A 19,414-nucleotide genomic window follows, 5' to 3' on the forward strand; every position below is an offset into this window, starting at 1 on the left:
CATGATTGCTTCTTTTACTGCCACGCCACATCACTATTTATTAAGACATCATTCATTACTCAAAGTGCTTACCCTGGGAGAGCCTCTAAACACTTAGCACAAGACGTACGCCCCTTGTCCACTGCTCAGTATCCTAAGGTACATTACGTTTTAAATCTGATCTCACAGATCTCTTTCTTTGCCAAGTAACCTGTACTGTACCTAAGTATCCTGTTTACCCTTCTTGACCAAGGATTAAGCATACCATTGTGCACCCTATTTGTGAGGTAAGAAACATTGCAGACATTGATTGGTCAAACAAAATTGCCACAGGAGAGAGAATACAGTGGAACAGTGGTAGCCTAGTGGGTAGAGCTTTGGGCTATCAATTGAAAGTTTGAGAGTTTGAATTCCAGCTCTGCCATGCAGCAACTGTTGGGCCCTTGAGCAAGGCCCCTAACTCTCTCTGCTCCAGGGGTGCAATACAAACTGGGATATGCAAAAAAAGATGTATATATGGCAAATAATGGCATTCTATTCTACAGGGTGGAACGGTGACTCGGTGGGTAGCACTGTTGCCACAGGTCCTGGTTTTGATCCCCAGACGGGGCGGTCCGGGTTCTTTCTGTGCAGAGTTTGCATGTTCTCCCCGTGTCTGCGTGGGTTTCCTCCGGGAGCTCCATTTTCCTCCCACAGTCTAAAAACATGCAGTAAGGTTAATTGGAGACACTGAATTGCTCTATAGGTGAATGGGTGTGTGTATGTAAGTGTGTGTGTGTGTGTGTGTGTGTGTGTGTGTGTGTGTGTGTGTGCCCTGCAATGGACTGGCGCTACTGTGTGCTGTGATGGACAGGGTGTTACTGTGTGCCTTGCACCCACTGAAAAGCTGGGATAGGCTCCAGCACCCATTACCCTAATTAGATAAGTGGTTAAGAAAGTGAGTGTTATTCTATACAAACTCTATACAAACACCATATTTGAAATACAACTGTAATATATTTTATATGATGGACTGATGCCCAGTCCAAGATGTTTCTGTGTGCCCTGAGCCCACTGGGAGCTATGATATGCTCCAGCACCCCACGCGACCCTGATTACGATAAGCAGCTTAGAAAGTTAGAGTGTAATAGATTGTCTTAATTGCATTTTGTAAAAAAAAAATATAAGCAACTTTAAAAGAGCTGCAGAAAATTTAATACATAACAACAATCACGCGGTGCAAACCAAAATACCCTGTTGTTGCTGCTGCTATTGTTTAAAGTTATTGCGGCATATGTGCTCTCTGAATCTGGTGGATAACGCCTTCTCAGCCTCACCTTCAGTAAACTCCTTGTTTCACATTAACATTGTGCAGTTGAAAACAGACATTGGCACTTAAGGTATGGTATTAATAGTTCTGGATTTGAATGCTGTGCAATGCAAAACAGGCTATAGCCATTTATGTACCAGTTAAAGGTTCAAGCTTTGTGGGTGCCATGGAGTTCAGGCTGACCTTAGCTTCACTAACATCACTGGATGTTTGGCTGGAGGAAGGATTGCCATGGTTTAAAAGGTGTTGATACGGTCTGTCTCCCTGCGGTAATTCATTTAAATTGGGTGTAAACAACCTCCAAACAAGAGTGTTTGGAGCCGGGATGGGGGGTCGAGGTTGGCTTAAATGTTTGTGGACAGGCTCACGCAAGCAGAAGGCATACATATGTGCTGAGGTGCACATATGTACCCAGTTATATTAAGATATTTTCAGATTTTACTTAAGACATGATTTGTGGGAAACCATCCACTAAGGGCTAAGTAAGGGGTACTTTATCCACTTCTTTATTTTGAACATGTGTGTACAATTAATGGAAATAGTTAAAATAAAAAATAAAAAAACAGTTTTGCCAAAAAACAAAATACTTTTACTAGACAATAAACAACAATGATATAATTTATCAAAATTTTTTATCTGAAGGGAACCTCCATTGGCCTTAAACACACTTATATGCTTTACATATTTATTTAGCCAGAAGTTTATGCATATAAATAATTTATTTATTTATTTATTTTTACTGACTGTTATAAGCTGGTCAAACACAATGAGTCTGATGACCTGGGAAGAGCACCCAGTGTACTGGCTTTCCTCAGGCTGAGAACATGAAGAGCACAGAACACTAGTTAATATAAAATAATTATGATGCTCAAATTCCCATGTACCCACTAAATTAATTATTTTTCTACACCTAAGCTCATATGGTAATCAATTACACTGTAATAAAACACTATCACTACATAATAGTCGTAGTAAAAGCATAGTCAATACTGTATCTGGTCTGGGATTTGAAGAATTTAGCTGTAAGTAATCTGCCTTAGTAGCTAACATTTCACCCCAAAACACAGAAAATGCCAAATATTTATACCAATTGATCTAGCCTTAGGAATGCAAATCAAGTCAAGTCAAATCAAATGTATTTATATAGCGCTTTTTACAATGGATATGTCTCAAAGCAACCAAAAACCCCTATTGAGCAAGCAGAGGGCAACAGTGGCAAGGAAAAACTCCCTTAGAATTACAGGAAGAAACCTTGAGAGGAACCAGACTCAGCAGGGACCCATCCTCTTTGGGTGGTGTATCATCATAGTGTAGATGGATGGATGGATGGATGGATGGATGGATGGATGGATGGATGGGTGGGTGGGTGGATGGGTGGGTGGGTAGGTGGGTAGATAGATAGATAGATAGATAGATAGATAGATAGATAGATAGATAGATAGATAGATAGATAGATAGATAGATAGATAGATAGATAGATAGATATTTTCCAGTATTATTTTTATAGTATAATTAACATGATGTCAATGTTAAACTGGTTTTCTACCCACAATGATGTTTTATGTCCATGTTTATGGAGCATCAATCAGACAGAATGCAACAAATATACACTTTTTTGAGCACAACTGGAAATATGTTGTGTGGGTGTGATGTGTGTTTCATTAATGATGTGTCCTACCTAGCATCTTAGGTTCAAGAGAAGGATTTATACTATAAGGTCAAACATATATAAACACCGAACAATGAGCTTGTTGGACATCCAATTTCAAAACCATAACTCTTAATATGGGGGCTGGCTTCCACCCTTCAAAACTATGATGGTCTCAACTCTTCTAAAAAAGCTTATCACAAGATTGTGAAACAAGTGTTTGTATTAGTCCCTATTCAATTTTAAGGGCATTAAAAGGCTAGGCACTGATGCTGGACCTAAAGCCTGGATTGCATTCCAGTTCATCCCAAAAGTATTCTACAGGACTGAGGTCAGGCCATTAGAGTTCCTCCACACCAAACCTGTCAATCTATATTTTTACACACCTTATAGGGGCACATTTATGCTAAACCTTTAATATGGTCACAAAGTTAGAGTAGAAGTAAATAATGTATTTTATAGGATTGTTTTTATACACGTTAGCACTAAATGGCAGAAACATCTGAACTCAGTAAATAAAAATGGTGATTATATAATGTTATAGGATTTATTTTATAACCTGTTAGCACTGAATGGCAGAAACATCTGAACTTAATAAATAAAAAGGGTGATTATGTAATTTTATAAGATTGATTTTTTTTTCTTTTCTTTTACAGCTGTTAGCATTCCATTGCATTTAGGCAACACCTGCCTGGCCCAAGTTCAGCAATATAAACAGACCCAACAAAACAGCAGTGCAATGTTGACAGGCGAGCACTCCGTTTGCATCAAATTTTACTTTAAAAACATTGTTTGTGGGATAGTAGCACAGCAGGTAGTGTTTGTGCTTTACAGCTCAAGCAAATCTGACGTATACGCCTTGTTTCTGTCTGGTGGTGTGGCATGGTGGCACGCCTGGAAGTGTTAGTGTTTTACAGCTCCAGCAAACCATGTTTGGCCTACACCTTTGGTTACTTTATATGTGAAATTATGTTTTCGCATATGTGAAATTATATTATGCATGTTCCTCCCAAGACTGTGGGTTTTCTTTTTCCTTTGGACTGCACCTTTCTCCCACAATCCAAAAACAAAGCAGTAGGCAGACTGGCTACTTAAAATGGTTCTTATGTGTGGTGTTTTTAAACTACCATCGCCCTGATCAGGACAAACGATTACTAAAGATGAATGAAAAACATTATTTGTCGTTATTTTTGTTACTAAAAAAGACTTTTTTTTTCAATTTCTACAACATTTAAATAGTTTGTGACTAACAGTAAGAAGATATATCCTCTGATAACACACCAGCACGCCTCTTTAAATGAGCTGTCATATAAGATATGTTGTTTGCCTTCTGGCTAAGAAAATTAGATTTATATTTTGATTTGTACATTGGGACCTGAACAGCATGTCAAAGTAATGAACAACAAACAATTCAATTACTGTTTTTTTTTTTTATCTTAGCTTAAAATATGGTATTTTATTACTAGAGGTTTAGAGAGGTACAAGAGAAAATGCAACCTGAAATTAATTGCATTTACTGCATTTACAACCAAACATAACCATGATACTTATTACCCTGATTGAATGTAAGAGTGAAAAATGTTGTAGGTCTTTATATTTCTTAAGTGTAGTAATGCACCACTGCTAAAATTGCTTTCAGGTCAGAAACATGCTGCTCTGATCACTTCCTAATTACATATTAATCCCGTGTAATGCCTTGTGATCGACTTGAACCATGTTCAGATTGTATTCCCACTTTTATTATTAGTGGTTTAGGGATAGGCTCATTAGAATGAAGTGGTTAATAAAAATAGAGAAAAAAGGAAACATACATTTCATTTTACAGACCTAAACATTTTATAAAACATGATGTCACAGTGTTTTGGTAAGTAAAGTACTTTGAGAATGATCCACCACCTAAATAATTCCTACTCTGTAGTGGTCCTGACCATTGAAGAACAGGATGAAAGAAGGCTAAAAAAGTATGTAGAGAAACATATGGACTACAGTCAGTAATTGTAGAACTACAAAGTGCTTCTATATGGTAAGTGGAGCTGATAAAAAGGACAGTGAGTGTAGAAACAAGGAGGTGGTTTTAATGTTATGGCTGATCAGTGTACCGTGTTACTGTAGTTATGTATGAAGTCTTTATACTTGTTTTTCAACCTACTAAATATTAAAAAGAAATGTATATTTAATAGTTACTCCATTTTTTAAGACTTGTTATTTTAGATTTTTCTCTCGCTTCTAATGTAATTTGCAAGCATGAACCTTTATATTGATATCTCCTTTTTATACTGATATTTCCTTTATTTTTTTGGGATGGGTATGTGCAATAAGTGCTTGTGAAATTTAGCTTTTTATAGTAGCTCTGTCAGCATTGAAATGGTGATCAAATATATGATTAAACTGGAAACCAAGCAAGTTTTAGTTATACCCAGAGGCTTAAGCTAGTACAGTTGATCACACTTTACAACTAATTTACTGCTGTATATTTACTTCACATAACAATTCATTCTGCTAGTGCAAATTTCACTAATAATATTCAGTATAATGTATTTTTTTTGTCTGGCAGAGTAGAAACTATAGTATCCTTTCTTTCTGAGCTTTGCCTTTATAATCTCACATTTATTGCATTTATTCATTATTAATTTGGAAATCCCTACTGGGACTAGTGGCCCTGCATATAGACACCAAGGTAATAAAAACTAATAACAAATTACAAGGAGCGGCATGGTAATAAATAATACATTAAAGAATTTGGTAAGAAGGAATAAAGAAGTAATAAAAAAGAAAGAAATAAAAAATAAGCAATGGCAGATAATGAAAAATAAAAACACCAATCATAACACCAGTCCATACAGTACATACAACATTTAAGCAGCAATCTCGATCTTAAATTAAAAAAGCATAAATCCTACTAAAAATTAATAAATCAAAACTAAAAAAGGCAAAAAGAAATTTGGGAAGGAATAAATAAGTAAAGTAATACAAAAATAAATAATAGTAAAAACTACTACTAAAAAGTCTATTTTAAAGAAAAGTAGTAAAGAAATGAAAAGGACAAAGGAAGAAAGAATAAAAAGGAACAACTTAAAGGGTAAGACAGAAATAAGTGAGGAAGGAAGGCAGGCAGGAAAACGGGAAGGATTATAAGAAAAGGAAAGAAAGTGAGGTGAAATAAAAAAGGTTGTTTGTCATGCAACAAGCAAGCAAGCCAGAAAGAAATCAACAATATCATGCTATTGTTCTTAAAAAAAAAAAAAAAAAAAAAAAAAAAAAAATATATATATATATATATATATATATATATATATATATATAATATATATATATATATATATATATATATATATATATATATATATATATATATTACTTTATATATATATTACTTTACATTATAACACACAAATAATCTTATAATAAAGTCAAACTAGCTTAATTAAATAAAACATACCTATAAAACTACAAAACTACCTGGTGAAACCTGTATGGAACAGCCTCTTCTACGTCTTTTAATCATTTACACCCCCCTCCTCCACCTTCAGCTGCTTTCAGTGCCTCCCTCCCTCCTCTGGTCCCCTCCCCTGCGTTCTGGTGGATGGTGTACCGCTCTCGCTGCTCTCAGTCTGCCCGTGCTGTGGACAGGACTGGAAGTGTGTGTCAGAGTGTGTAAGTGTGTGTGTGTGTTCAGTCAGGGGAAACTAGAGTAATCACTGAACTAGCGTTAAGGATCTCCAGTTGCCGGACACAGATTCACACTCAGAGCCTACACAGGCCACAGAGACCCCCTGACCCTGAGAGGAATACCCATTAAACCCCAGACACATCAGATCTCCCCTGCAGCCACATGGGGCCATGTGAGCTCAGCCAGAACTCGGATTGAGGAGCTCACAGTTCTGGATCTCTCTCTGAGCGGGGGACAGGAGGGACAGCAGAATTCTTTACCCTGAGGAAAAGTACTTTTAACTGGGCACTGTGGGCCGGGAGCCCTTACTGGGCTGGAGACCGGTGCTCCAGCACCATGGATTACCTGTTTCGGATTGTAATCCTGCTGGTTATGGTGGCATTGCCTGGGAGAGTGGCACTGCACAACTCCAAGAGGAATGTGCCACGGCTTCGGCTTTCCTACAAGGGTGAGTTTGGGGACATTTGGGGACAACTGATCTCAGTGTATAACATGCTTATTAGAACTTACATTATATTCAGAGTGATTGTGGATTTTAAAGTCATGGCACTCAGTTCTTAGTTTAAAGACTACCTGAAGTGATGTACTGTATATTTACTGTATATAGAGAATACATCTTGAATCTAATTTATAACAGGTCTACCAGAAGGCACTGAATATTCAGAATATTTGAGTTGGCAGCCATTGCACCTTAATTATAATTTAATAGTTACCTGTCAAAAGTGTTCTTATAAAATTAGTTTCTTCTGAATAGAAGTAGCCAGACACAAAGCAAAGGTACCCAGGTACCAAGCAGTGACACCCTATCTATCTGTCTGTCTGTCTGCACATCTATCTATCTATCTATCTATCTATCTATCTATCTATCTATCTATCTATCTATCTATCTATCTATCTATCTATCTATCTATCTATCTATCTATCTATCTATCTATCTATCTATCTATCCATCTACCTGTATGTCCATTTGTCTGTCTGTCATTGTGACAGACTCTGTGTCTACCTACCTAAACCCATCCATCCATCATTATGACAGACTCTGTATACTCTTCTATATTTTTACCTCTCCGAAATATCTCCTCATTTAACTCTGTCATTCTACTCTTTCATTTGTCTATTTTTTCTCCGTCTCTCACAGATTTCTCCCTCTCGCTGGCATACGATCGTCTATTCTTATTTTGCTCAGACAGATTGTTTCCATATGCTCAGGGAGGTCTCAGGGAAACAAGCTTTGTGTATTGGCCCGTAATGGGATTTCTCCCCGACACTGTCCCTCCTTTTGGAACTCTGTGCCCGGTATCGTCTTTCATGGCTGCCAAATGGAGAGATGTATCGTTCTGTTTAGTTTAGTTCATTTGCATAGCAAAGTAGCATTACAGTGATTAAGTCTAGATCCCAATATAGTAGTTAAAAAAATTAAGAACTAATGTTGCAAACATCATATAGTGAGAGTAAATCTTAAATAAAGAAAAATAACAAAATGTAAAAGATGTATGTATGTATTTAGGACCATAGCATAGGTAGCGTTGATGCTTAATGCTTTAGTGTCCTGGAACCTGGATGTGTTGGATTCTTTTGGGTACAACTGATTTCATTTACATTTAAAAATCATACCAGTAAAAAAAATTAGCTGCTTAAAATAGGCCATGCATGTGGGTAAATATATGACTGATTATCCTTAATGTACTGGTTGCCTGTAAAGTGAGTTTTTCTTACTTTGTACCAATTGTTTTGAGGACATGATCCAGATCCACCATGACCCTGAATCAAATTTTATAATTATATTATATTACAAAAATATTAAAAAAAAAAAAAGCAATTAATTAATCCTTGGTCATGACAGCTTTTTCACCCTTTTCCTGTCAATGTTACAATTGTCTTTGGAATTTATTGGTTGTGCTTAGACCTTAAGGAGCATGCACAAGATCAAAAACATATCCAAATGACTCTGGAAGTGCCCTCATACCTTCATACCCTTAGCTGCCGCAGCACTTTAATGCTCTACTGTAGGAACACTGCTGCTCTGTGTTAGAATGGTGGTGGCGGCGGTGGTGGTGGTAAACGTTATTCTTGGGACAAAGTGTTACTTTGCATGGAGACTGCAAAGATCCTACTGGCACAGCCTCTTTGCAAGCCAGACCTTTCATCTGAAATTAAAATAGGCAGCAGCATTTTTGCCATATTTCTGGCCCTTTTGCTTTTATTGCCAGCTTGGCAAACCACTGTGGTTCTTTGTGCAGACATGACTAAAAGTATACAGCTCAACACTGAATGCTGAATTCTCTTTCTCTGTCTGTCTGGGCGGCTTTATGAATTCTTATCGTAACCGGGGTATGTTTTAGGATTTGTTTTGATTGTAAGGTTAGCGTAAAGCACAAATTAACTCCAGTGCTGAGCATTTAAAAGCCTCTCATTACTTTTATAGATGGAGAGAGTTATTTTGATCTTGAAGCCTGACTATTTAAAAAGAAATGAAAGCAGAGGGTGTGAGAATTCACACAGACGTTTGCATAAAATGCACGGCTTTAAAGAAACATGTCTAGATTTACTGATGTTTCATTTCATGGTCTGAAATGTGTTTTTAACGTAGGGCTTGGTAATATGAAAAAGGTGCATGTCCACCAGTGGTTAATCACACGCCTCTTAGAAGTAATACCTCTGCTAGTATACTTCAAAGACTGGTGAGAACAGTGTCAACAAAGTATTTTCTCTTGACAAAAACTGCCCATCTGTACATCCTTCAGGGTAAAGTAATTGAATAATAACTTCATATAACAAAATGTTATATGACATCAATGCTTTTGAAAGCTGTCGCCATTTATCTCTAAAGCCATTTCTAAGAAATGACGTCCTGGTATGTGTTTCACGGTCACTCTAGCCTTTCGTACGCAGGCTGCCTTGCAGTCTTATGTAGCTCTGAGATTTTATCTGTAACATCTTTAAATATGCAGCTAAAAGGCAGCATCTTGCTACTAAGCCAATTCACTCTTCACCGAATGCAAAACTTTTAAGTTACACAAGATAAAACCCACACAATTTGAATTAAAACATAAAAAAATACTATGAATTTATTACTATTTGGCCTTGCAATATTTTATAGGATAAACAAAGCTGTGCAGTATCTTGTACATGTATTTATTAATATGAAGTTGCACCTATATTGACGATGCTTTATCTTAACTAAACTTAAAAATTTAACTTAAAAATCAGTTAAATAAAGGAAACAATATGCTTCCAACTTTGCAGCAACAGGTTAGGGAATGCCCTTTCTTGTTCCAGCATGACTGTGCTCCTGTGCACAAATCAAGGTCTATAAAGACATTAAGAAAACTCCAGTGGCCTGCACAGAGCTTTGAAATGAACTGGAACATCAGTCGATGCTTTCTTGACCAACATCAGTTCCCAGCCATACAGTTGAAATAGGATGTCCAACAAGTTCATGGTCAGGTGTCCAAATACTTTTGTCCGTATAGTGTATTATTATGTTACCCATCTGCAGTAGTGTTAGTTGCACTTGTGTGACACATTTAAGTCATGTTTATGTGTTTAATTGTGCCAAATTCATAATTTTATTTTGTGACCCCCAGCAGCCAAATGTAGCTCATGGGTCTGGTTCACTAAAAATGTATTTTACCAAAGTATCTTTACCAAACTTTTCCATTGTAAAATGACTAGGGCCATGGTGGTCCTGGAATCACTTAAAAGGTTAGATATAGTTTACACCTATGCCATAATCTCTGCCTTGCTACAATTTGATTCAGATTCTGGGTTCCAGGATCCACAGGCAGTTCCTTGTACTTTGTGGACATTGTTTTTATCCTGACAATGCAGTGTAAATTATGGGTCCTTACAGGTTTAAGCCTTTCCAAACTATGTCCAATCAATTTAAAATTTAACAGGTGAACACCAGTTGAGTTCTAGACACATCTGAAGGATGTCTGGATCTCTAGTCATGACGAGTAATTCTGTAGCAAGTTCAGTGTGCACTCTAGAGGTGTATGACTAAAGGTTTTGGTAAAATAGCACCTCTTATGTTATGCAACAACTGACTGTGTCACTGAGTATTAGCAAACAACAGATTGTAATTATCCTATTATTTAGTCTGGTTATTTCTGTCTTTCTAATACATTTAGCTGTAGGTCTAATTACATGATAAAGTTACTGTTCAAATAAAATAAAAAAAACACTTCAGGTTTGGTTCCAGAAGGAATCAGTTATAAATCTATAATTTTTTTTAAATAAGAGATTCTGCAAGGAACCTATTCTTTAAAAAAATGCCGTAAAGAACCAGTAAAAGTGATTCTTCAATGGCAACTAGCTTATTACAAGTTATAGATAGTTTCTCCTCCCAAATTCTAATATTACTTGATAGTCTAAACTGGTCATGTTTAGGGTGTAGTAAAAAAAACAAAAAAACGATAAACAACCAATGATTATATACGTGACAAGCAGGACCAGTACATTCTGGTCTACATGTTCATTCAAATACCAGCAATAAATCAGTATTTGGCGATAGACACTATTTTATATCAGCATCCAGCACACCTAATGCTAATAATCTCATAATAAAGACTGAAAATGTTTTACTTGCTAAAATTGTTATATGTTGGAGGTGTGGATGTCACAATGTACAGTACTAAACGAGTGAGGACGAGCAATAAAAATGAATAAAAAAGTGTAGGCTAGCTAGTGAAAATAGATCTCGATAATTACACACCTGGCTATAGTGAGAGGCCGTTTGTGTGTGTATGTGAGTTTGTGTATGTATGTGTGTGTGTGTGTAGTCCACAGGTGTTTGATGGCTCTTTTGATGCCTCTCAGAGTGACAGATCGGTGTTCACACCCACACACTGTCTGAGCGCCAGAGAGAGGGCGATGGAGGGACCACGAACAAGAGTGAGGGAAAGAGAGTGTGGCTTAATGAAAGGAACTGGCAGACAAAAGTTGGCCAAGCAAGCCTGGTCGTTAAATGAAGTGTCATTCATTCTCACTCCCCCTGCAAATGCAGCATAGTAATTAAGCCAAATAAATGCACAGAGAGGGACATGCTTTTAAACAAGCATGTGGAGAACACTCTCTCCAGGGAGGCTTGGTTTCTTTTACACACAGACACAAACAGACATACATAGATTTTTCATGGGTAGTACTGTCATGCAGGATCGACTACCTAGGAACGGCACCGTTCCCTTGAGGGAGACAGCTCTGCCAGAGAGGGCCACAGTTGCTGAGTGATTGCCAATTGATAATTTATTTTCTCTGTCTGCTAGCCCTGTAATTATACTGCCAGGCATTTATATGCTTTTCAATTCGGCTATGGGTGAATATTGCATCTGTCAGCATTTTAGAGCACTGTTTTGATGTGTCCACCTGCCAGTGAGCCATGCACATCCTTTTACATCAGTGGTCCCCACTGGTCCCCGGGCCGCAGACGGGTACCGGTCCGTGGGTAATTCATTACTGGGCTGCAAAGAAGGAATAAATAATTAGAGATCACTACAAGAGCAATTACACTTCCAAAACTCTTCCGGTGTTATTGTCTCTAATCACCACTAGATGGGAGCAGCATCTGAAATTTTCCATTCTATAGTTATTCTATTTTAAATTCTCCCGCCCCCGCCGGTACGTGAAATTATATCTTATATGAAACCGGTCCGTGCTGCAAAAACGGTTGGGGACCGCTGCTTTACATGATCATTCCAAGTCTGAATTTTACATAGCTGTAGAGTGGCAAAGTGGGTTCAGTGTGTTGGTAGGGGTTATTTATTTATTTATTTGCATACTTAATCTAGGTTTTTTGTTTTATTTTAGATTTATTATTAAATACATGCATTACTAATAATTATTATATTACTTGCATACTATAGACGGTCCTACAGCAGTTTATGATACACAGAAGGTTGTATCCGAAATAAAACAAACTATATGTTAAGCATATTTGTACATTAATTATTCTTTTTTTATTTTATTTCATCTTTTATTTTATATTTGAGACAAATGTGTCACTGGTTTTACTAATTTGTTTTAATAGCCACAGATCAGTGTAGAATTCATAATAAAAAATCTAAAGCCTGTGCATTTCCAGGACCACAGTGGCCTGAAAAATGTTAAATAAGATGTGGCCAAATTAGGCAGACATTGATTGGAAAGGTAAAAAAAAAAAAAAAAACAACAGTCCCTCTAAAAGAGCTTCAAAAATCAGGCTTTCATTCAGGCACGTGCACAGATAGACCCCTAGTGGTGCTCAAGCACCTGCCCTTTTGCCCTGGATGAGAAAAGTGCCCTTTCTGCTGGAGCCCAATTTTTTTCTACATTCATCAATATTTAAAATTAAAAATTACTCTCTCTGTCATCAATTCCCCCCAAAAGTGTTTTGATATCTGAGGGGCATTTATTTGAGTTCTTGTGAGAATTCTGCCCCGATCTGATCCACAAGCTCCCCTCAATTTAGTGCACTCATGCAGTGCTGAGCACCAGGCCAAACCGCTGCTACACACTTCTCCTCTTACCCACAGCATCAGACAGACAGGTAATGACAGTTTTTCATACAAAGAGCATCCATGCATAACGCATAGCCTACATGTTTTGTACTCATGAGTCATGAAATACGTGATTTCAAAGCCTTGTCCAGCTGTTTACTGACATTTGTCATGTTTAATGAAGGGGGAGGGGGACAAAGTGCAGCAGACAGACATACAGATAGAGAATTTAAAGACAAGTTCACTGGTTTTGTTTCATTTAAAATCTTACTTATTTTGATGTGAAAGCCTGAAGACAAAAAAAAGCATGAGCACAAACATTTTGCAGGAGAATGTCAAGTAGTTCTCACAGTAAAGTGTTGAAAATAGATACAAACATACAATATTTTATAATTACAGCATCCTGGCCAAAACACTGTGAAAAGTCACCTTTAGTCAAGGAGTTATTTTCATGCAAGCATTTATACATGTACTTTAACAGTTGAGGTTTACAAATGAGGAATAATTTTACTAGGTAATTAACATTACAAACTAATATATGTATTAGGCTAAATATAATGCTCTATGATATAGAACAGCATATAAAAATGATGAATAAATAGGAAAATGTTAGTTAGCTGTTTATTTGATTTTATTGGCATAATAATAGGCCCATTGTTAACATTAACTACCCAAAGTGGGTTTCTGATTTGAAATCAAAGGTAGGTCTTAAGTTGAGCTACATGACAGTCTGGTGAGGTAAATTGATAGTAATGGTATATTATTAGTGTAATGCTTGAACTCTGTCAGAAAACAGTAAAATGATGTATACTGTGTTCTCCACTTTATGGAGATTCAGTAAGTCACTCTTCATTAAGAAAGGTTACAAAAGCAGAAAAAAAGGAACTACAGCAAGCAGCTCAGGGTAGCATCTCTCTTTTATCCTGGATTAGGCCATCTACCAGTAAAGCAAATGAGGGAGATGTATCAGTATCAGTTGTTTGGTTATTAAAAAGCGTGCACAATATGGCCTTGTTTTTGCCTGTTTTTCATTTATTTATGCAATTTGATCATTTGAGTTATTTGATTAGATGTGTATTGATTGTGTTAACAAAAATAAATATATAAGTTAAATATCCTACTGTGTTTTTTTTTGTTTTTTTTATTAATAATTTTGGCGATGGGTGCCTTTTTTTTTTGGCTTGAGCACCTGCCCCCAAAAATGTCTGTGCACGTGCCTGCTTTCATTGTAGACTGACAAGACAGAAGCCACTGTTAAGTAAAGGCATACAAGAGCCTGCTTGGAATGGTAACGTGAGGAAATAGATTCTCTGGTCTGATGAGAGGCAGCCAGCCAATGCTTTGTCCTGATGTTACCTGTTCACTCTGCATGTCCAGTGCAAAATAGTGCAGGTTGTGCTTAGTTCGATCACATGAAACCAGTGCCCCCTGCAGGCAGCCTAATGTCTCTGCAGCCCTCCATCTGAGACGCCAGTTTGTTAAGAAAGCAATCCTGTCCCTCAGCCCTGAAGAACCAGCATGTGTGGAGGAGTTTAATGCGCTAGTAAAACAAGCTGATAATTACTTGCTTCAGGGTAATTACCAGGGCCTCCCATCTCATTACCCAGGCTAGCAGCATCCCAGGACTTATTTGAATGGGTGGCACTGGGAAAAGGACTGACTGTGTGGTAGTCTTTAAAATGCTGGCCAAACATTCTGAAATAGATGCTCCATGCTAAACCACACTGGAAGTGTCTGGAATAGGCCTGTAATAGTGACTGTTTGCTTGATGTAGAGGAAGTGCAGCATTGCACAAGTGCAGACCTTTGTAACAGAATATTAAATGATCAAATATTCCGACTTTCTTGCTCAAATTTTCTCTGAAACTCTCTCACGTTTTCTCTCTCTCTCTCTCTCTCTCTCTCTCTCTCTCTCTCTCTCTCTCACACACACACACTTACTCGCTCTTTCTGATGAATTCACAGATTTGTGACAGCCTTCACCACCAACTAAAAGTAGTTGACTGTAGATGCTCAAATCTGTCCCACTGTAACTGCCTAATAATTTGTTCTATTTGTTGACCAAATCAGCAAACCTTAATTTTCATGATGTTTTCCTTTGTCTGTTTTTGGCTTAGCAATATATGGCAAAATATATTTCAATATTTGATGACATTAAATTAAATTAAGTAATTACTTACTCATTTACTTAATCTACACTTAATCATCCATAGTTAAAGCATGTTTTTTTTTCAAAACCATTAAAAAAATTTCAAAATAGACATTTCCTTTAAACAACAGTATATTACATAAATAATTATTAACTAGTGCTGGGCGATATGACGGTACATTCGGTATACCGTCTTTAATTCCTCATACGGTATGTATTTTTCATATACCACCATACCGTAGCAAAGTTAATTTTAACAGCTGTAGGCTTCAAAAGGCAGCAAATCAAATAATATTGTTCGCCACTAAAAGCGCTATGGAGTGTTGTGCAGATTAGATACAGCTCGCTTGTTAACCAGGTAGCGTTAGCATAACAGTGTTAACAGATGAGAGAGGTTTTCTCGATGGTGGAAAACAAATATAAACAAAAACAACTAAGAAATAAGCTGTGTGGGCAGTGTAGAAGCTTTTTTTAGGTTCCAACACAGATTAAAACACCATATACTGAGTGGTTTGTTGGAGCACAGTTGTTGCAAAAATGCAAACAGTTAAGCAGCGTTACTACCGGGCAAAAATACCAACAACAACGAAGCAAACTGGAAGCATAGATATATAAAGTCATCCACTTTTCTACAACAGACCTGTGATCAAGTTGTACAATCAGTGGAGTCGTACCTCAGTATAATGATATAACCGTGCACTTCATCAGTGGAGACTGGTAGACTGCAAACGTTTTATTTGTTAAAGGGAGAGCTAACAGTAATTGCATAAAACCTTCATTATATACATGGTGAAATTAAAACTTTTTATATTCTATGTGATAATGACTGTAGAATCATACCATGATATATCGTGAAACTGTCAGAATCTTAACAAATACCGTGATACACATTTTTGGTCATACTGCCCAGCCCATTATTAAGTATATTGTAGAAGCCCCTTTGGCAGATATTACAGCTGCAAATCTTCTTGGACATGTCTCTACAAGCATTGCCAAGCTGGATCTGGGCAGTTTATTCTGTTGTTCATGGTAGATTCTTTTAAGCTTTGTCAGATTGGATGGCCAACATTCTTCTCCTGTTAAGCATTTTTCTCAAATTTAATATAATGGTTTTTTTTTTCAGTATAAGTCATATAATCGGCTTAATAATTTAAGTGGAAAAACTTGAAGCTTAGAAAAATTGAAATGCTTTTTACAAATGGCTGACAGGGTTTGAGATTTATTTTCCTGGATACTAATGGAATAATGGTAAGATTCTTCATTTACAAGTATGCACAATATTAGTTGTCCTTATTAGGTATATGTTTTTATGTTTTTAGTTTGGTAGAATGACTTAAAAGCAAAAACACATACTGAGACGCACAATATTTAGAAGTGTATCATGATCATAATGTGCCATATTAAATACACTGATCAGCCATAACATTAAAACCACCTCTTTGTTTCTATGCTCTTTGTCCATTTTATCAGCTCCACTTACCATATAGAAGCACTTTGTAGTTATACAATTATTGACCATCTGTTTCTCTACATATTGTTTTAGACTGCTTTCACCCTGTTCTTTAATGGTCAGGACCCCCACAGGACCACCACAGAGCAGGTATTACTTGGGTGGTGGATCATTCTCAGAACTGTAGTGACACTGACATGGTGGTGGTGTGTTAGTGTGTGTTGTGCTGCTATGAGTAAATAAGACAGCTGGAGTTTTTAAATACCGTGTCCACTCACTGTCCACTCTATTAGACACTCCTACCTAGTTGGTCCACCTTGTAGATGTAAAGTCAGAGACGATCGCTCATCTATTGTTGCTGTTTGAGTTGGTCATCTTCTAGACCTTCAGTGGTCACAGGATGCTGCCCATGGGGTGCTGTTGGCTGGATATTTTTGGTTAGTGGACTATTCTCAGTCCAGCAGTGACAGTGAGGTGTTTAAAAACTTCAGCATTGCTGCTGTGTCTGATCCACTCATAACAGCACAATACACACTAACACACCACCACCAAGTCAGTGTCACTGCAGTGCTGAGAATGATCCACCACCCAAATGATACCTGCTCTGTAGTGATCCTGTGACAGTCCTGCCCATTGAAGAACAGCATGAAAGGGGCCTAACAAAGCATGTATAGAAACAGATGGACTACAGTCAGTAATTGTAGAACTACAAAGTGCTTCTGTATGGTTGCTGTATGGAGCTGATAAAATGGACAGTGAGTGTAGAAACAAGGAGGTGGTTTTAATGTTATGGCTAACTGGTGTATAGATAGCATTGTACCTCCTAGACGAAGAAATCTTATTCTTGTTCCATTCAAATAATCCTTATGGACAACTAAAGTTGAATTAGTTCACTGTTTGCATTTGAAAGTAATTTTGGCCTTTTTGCTATTGCGCTCATTGCTCTGTCTCATATGTTATGCATAGACCCTTCACGGCTGAGCTGTGCTTAATGGTTTAATTAATAGGTATCAGCACCTTCTTGGCTGAATTATCCAAGCTTGTACAGTGGGGGAAATAAGTATTTGATCCCCTGCTGATTTTGTAAGTTTACCCCCTTACAAAGACTTGAACAGTCTATAATTTTTATGGAAGGTTTATTTTAACAGAGAGAGACAGAATATCAACAAAAAATCCAGAAAAAAAACATTAAATAAAAGTTATAAATTAATTTGTATTTCATTAAGGGAAATAAGTATTTGATCCCCTACCAACCAGCAAGAATTCTGACCCCCACAGACCGGTTATGTGCCCATGAGGCACACAAATTAGTCCTGTCCCTGTATAAAAGACTCCTGTCACAGAATCAGTTTCTTCCATTCAAATCTCTCGACCACCATGGGCAAGACCAAAGAGCTATCAAAGGACGTCAGGGACAAGATTGTAGACCTGCACAAGGCTGGAATGGGCTAAAAGACCATCAGCAAGAAGCTTGGTGAGAAAGAGACCACTGTTGGTGCGATAATTCGAAAATGGAAGAAATACAAGATCACAGTCAATCGCCCTCGCTCTGGAGCTCCATGCAAGATCTCACCTGGTGGGGTAAGAATGATTCTGAGAAAGGTGAGGTCAGTCCAGAATTACACGGGATGAGCTTGTCAATGATCTCAAGGGAGCTGAGAGCAGAGAAATGCTGGATATGACCCCAAGAACACCATCCCCACTGGGCATTTCTTTGCCTCCAAACACGGCGAGTGGAGTTGATGCCAAAGAGCTCAATTTTGGTCTCATCTGACAATATCACATTCTCCCAAGCTTTCTCTGAATCATTCAGGTGTTCACTGGCAAACTTCAGACGGGCCTGTACATGAGCCTTTTTGAGCAAAGGGACTTTGCGGGCACTGCAGGATCTCAATCCATTACGGCGAAGTGTGTTACTAATGGTTTTCTTGGTGACTGTGCTCCCAGCTCCCTTGAGATCATTGACAAGCTCCTCCCGTGTAATTCTGGACTGACCTCACCTTTCTCAGAATCATTCTTACCCCACCAGGTGAGATCTTGCATGGAGCTCCAGAGTGAGGGTGATTGACTGTGATCTTGTATTTCTTCCATTTTCGAATGATCGCACCAACAGTGGTCTCTTTCTCACCAAGCTTCTTGCTGATGGTCTTGTAGCCCATTCCAGCCTTGTGCAGGTCTACAATCTTGTCCCTGACGTCCTTTGATAGCTCTTTGGTCTTGCCCATGGTGGTCGAGAGATTTGAACGGAAGAAACTGATTCTGTGACAGGAGTCTTTTATACAGGGACAGGACTAATTTGTTTGCCTCATGGGCACATAACCGGTCTGTGGGGGTCAGAATTCTTGCTGGTTGGTAGGGGATCAAATACTTATTTCCCTTAATGAAATACAAATTAATTTATAACTTTTATTTAATGTTTTTTTCTGGATTTTTTGTTGAAATTCTTTCTCTTCCATAAAAATTATAGACTGTTCAAGTCCTTGTAAGGGGGTAAACTTACAAAATCAGCAGGGGATCAAATACTTATTTCCCCCACTGTATGTGGGGCAGAGAAATAAAGGGTAGTGTGCATGTGTGTGTACACCTGTGTGTCACATGTGTGTCTGTGTAGATTTGGTTACAGACTGGACTATGGGTGCAGTGTGACAGGAAATGCTGCACCTGTCTCTAAATATCTCTATATATAAAAAAGCACTTTTGGGAGTATTGGATGTCATTCAATTTGTGTGTCTGG

General features: G+C 37.7%; 1 protein-coding gene across 1 annotated transcript in view; it reads left to right on the forward strand.

Annotated features, from left to right (window-relative positions):
* Nucleotides 1–6,942: 6,942 nt before the first annotated feature.
* Nucleotides 6,943–19,414, forward strand: part of sema3aa (sema domain, immunoglobulin domain (Ig), short basic domain, secreted, (semaphorin) 3Aa) — a 67,706-nt gene continuing 55,234 nt past the window's right edge. Inside the window, exon 1 of the mRNA XM_063005070.1 lies at nucleotides 6,943–7,054. Coding sequence (XP_062861140.1) covers nucleotides 6,943–7,054 — 112 coding nt within the window. The remainder of the gene's footprint in view (nucleotides 7,055–19,414) is intronic.

The sequence above is a fragment of the Trichomycterus rosablanca genome, chromosome 1 (genome assembly GCF_030014385.1).
Source record: "Trichomycterus rosablanca isolate fTriRos1 chromosome 1, fTriRos1.hap1, whole genome shotgun sequence".
NCBI lineage: Eukaryota > Metazoa > Chordata > Actinopteri > Siluriformes > Trichomycteridae > Trichomycterus > Trichomycterus rosablanca.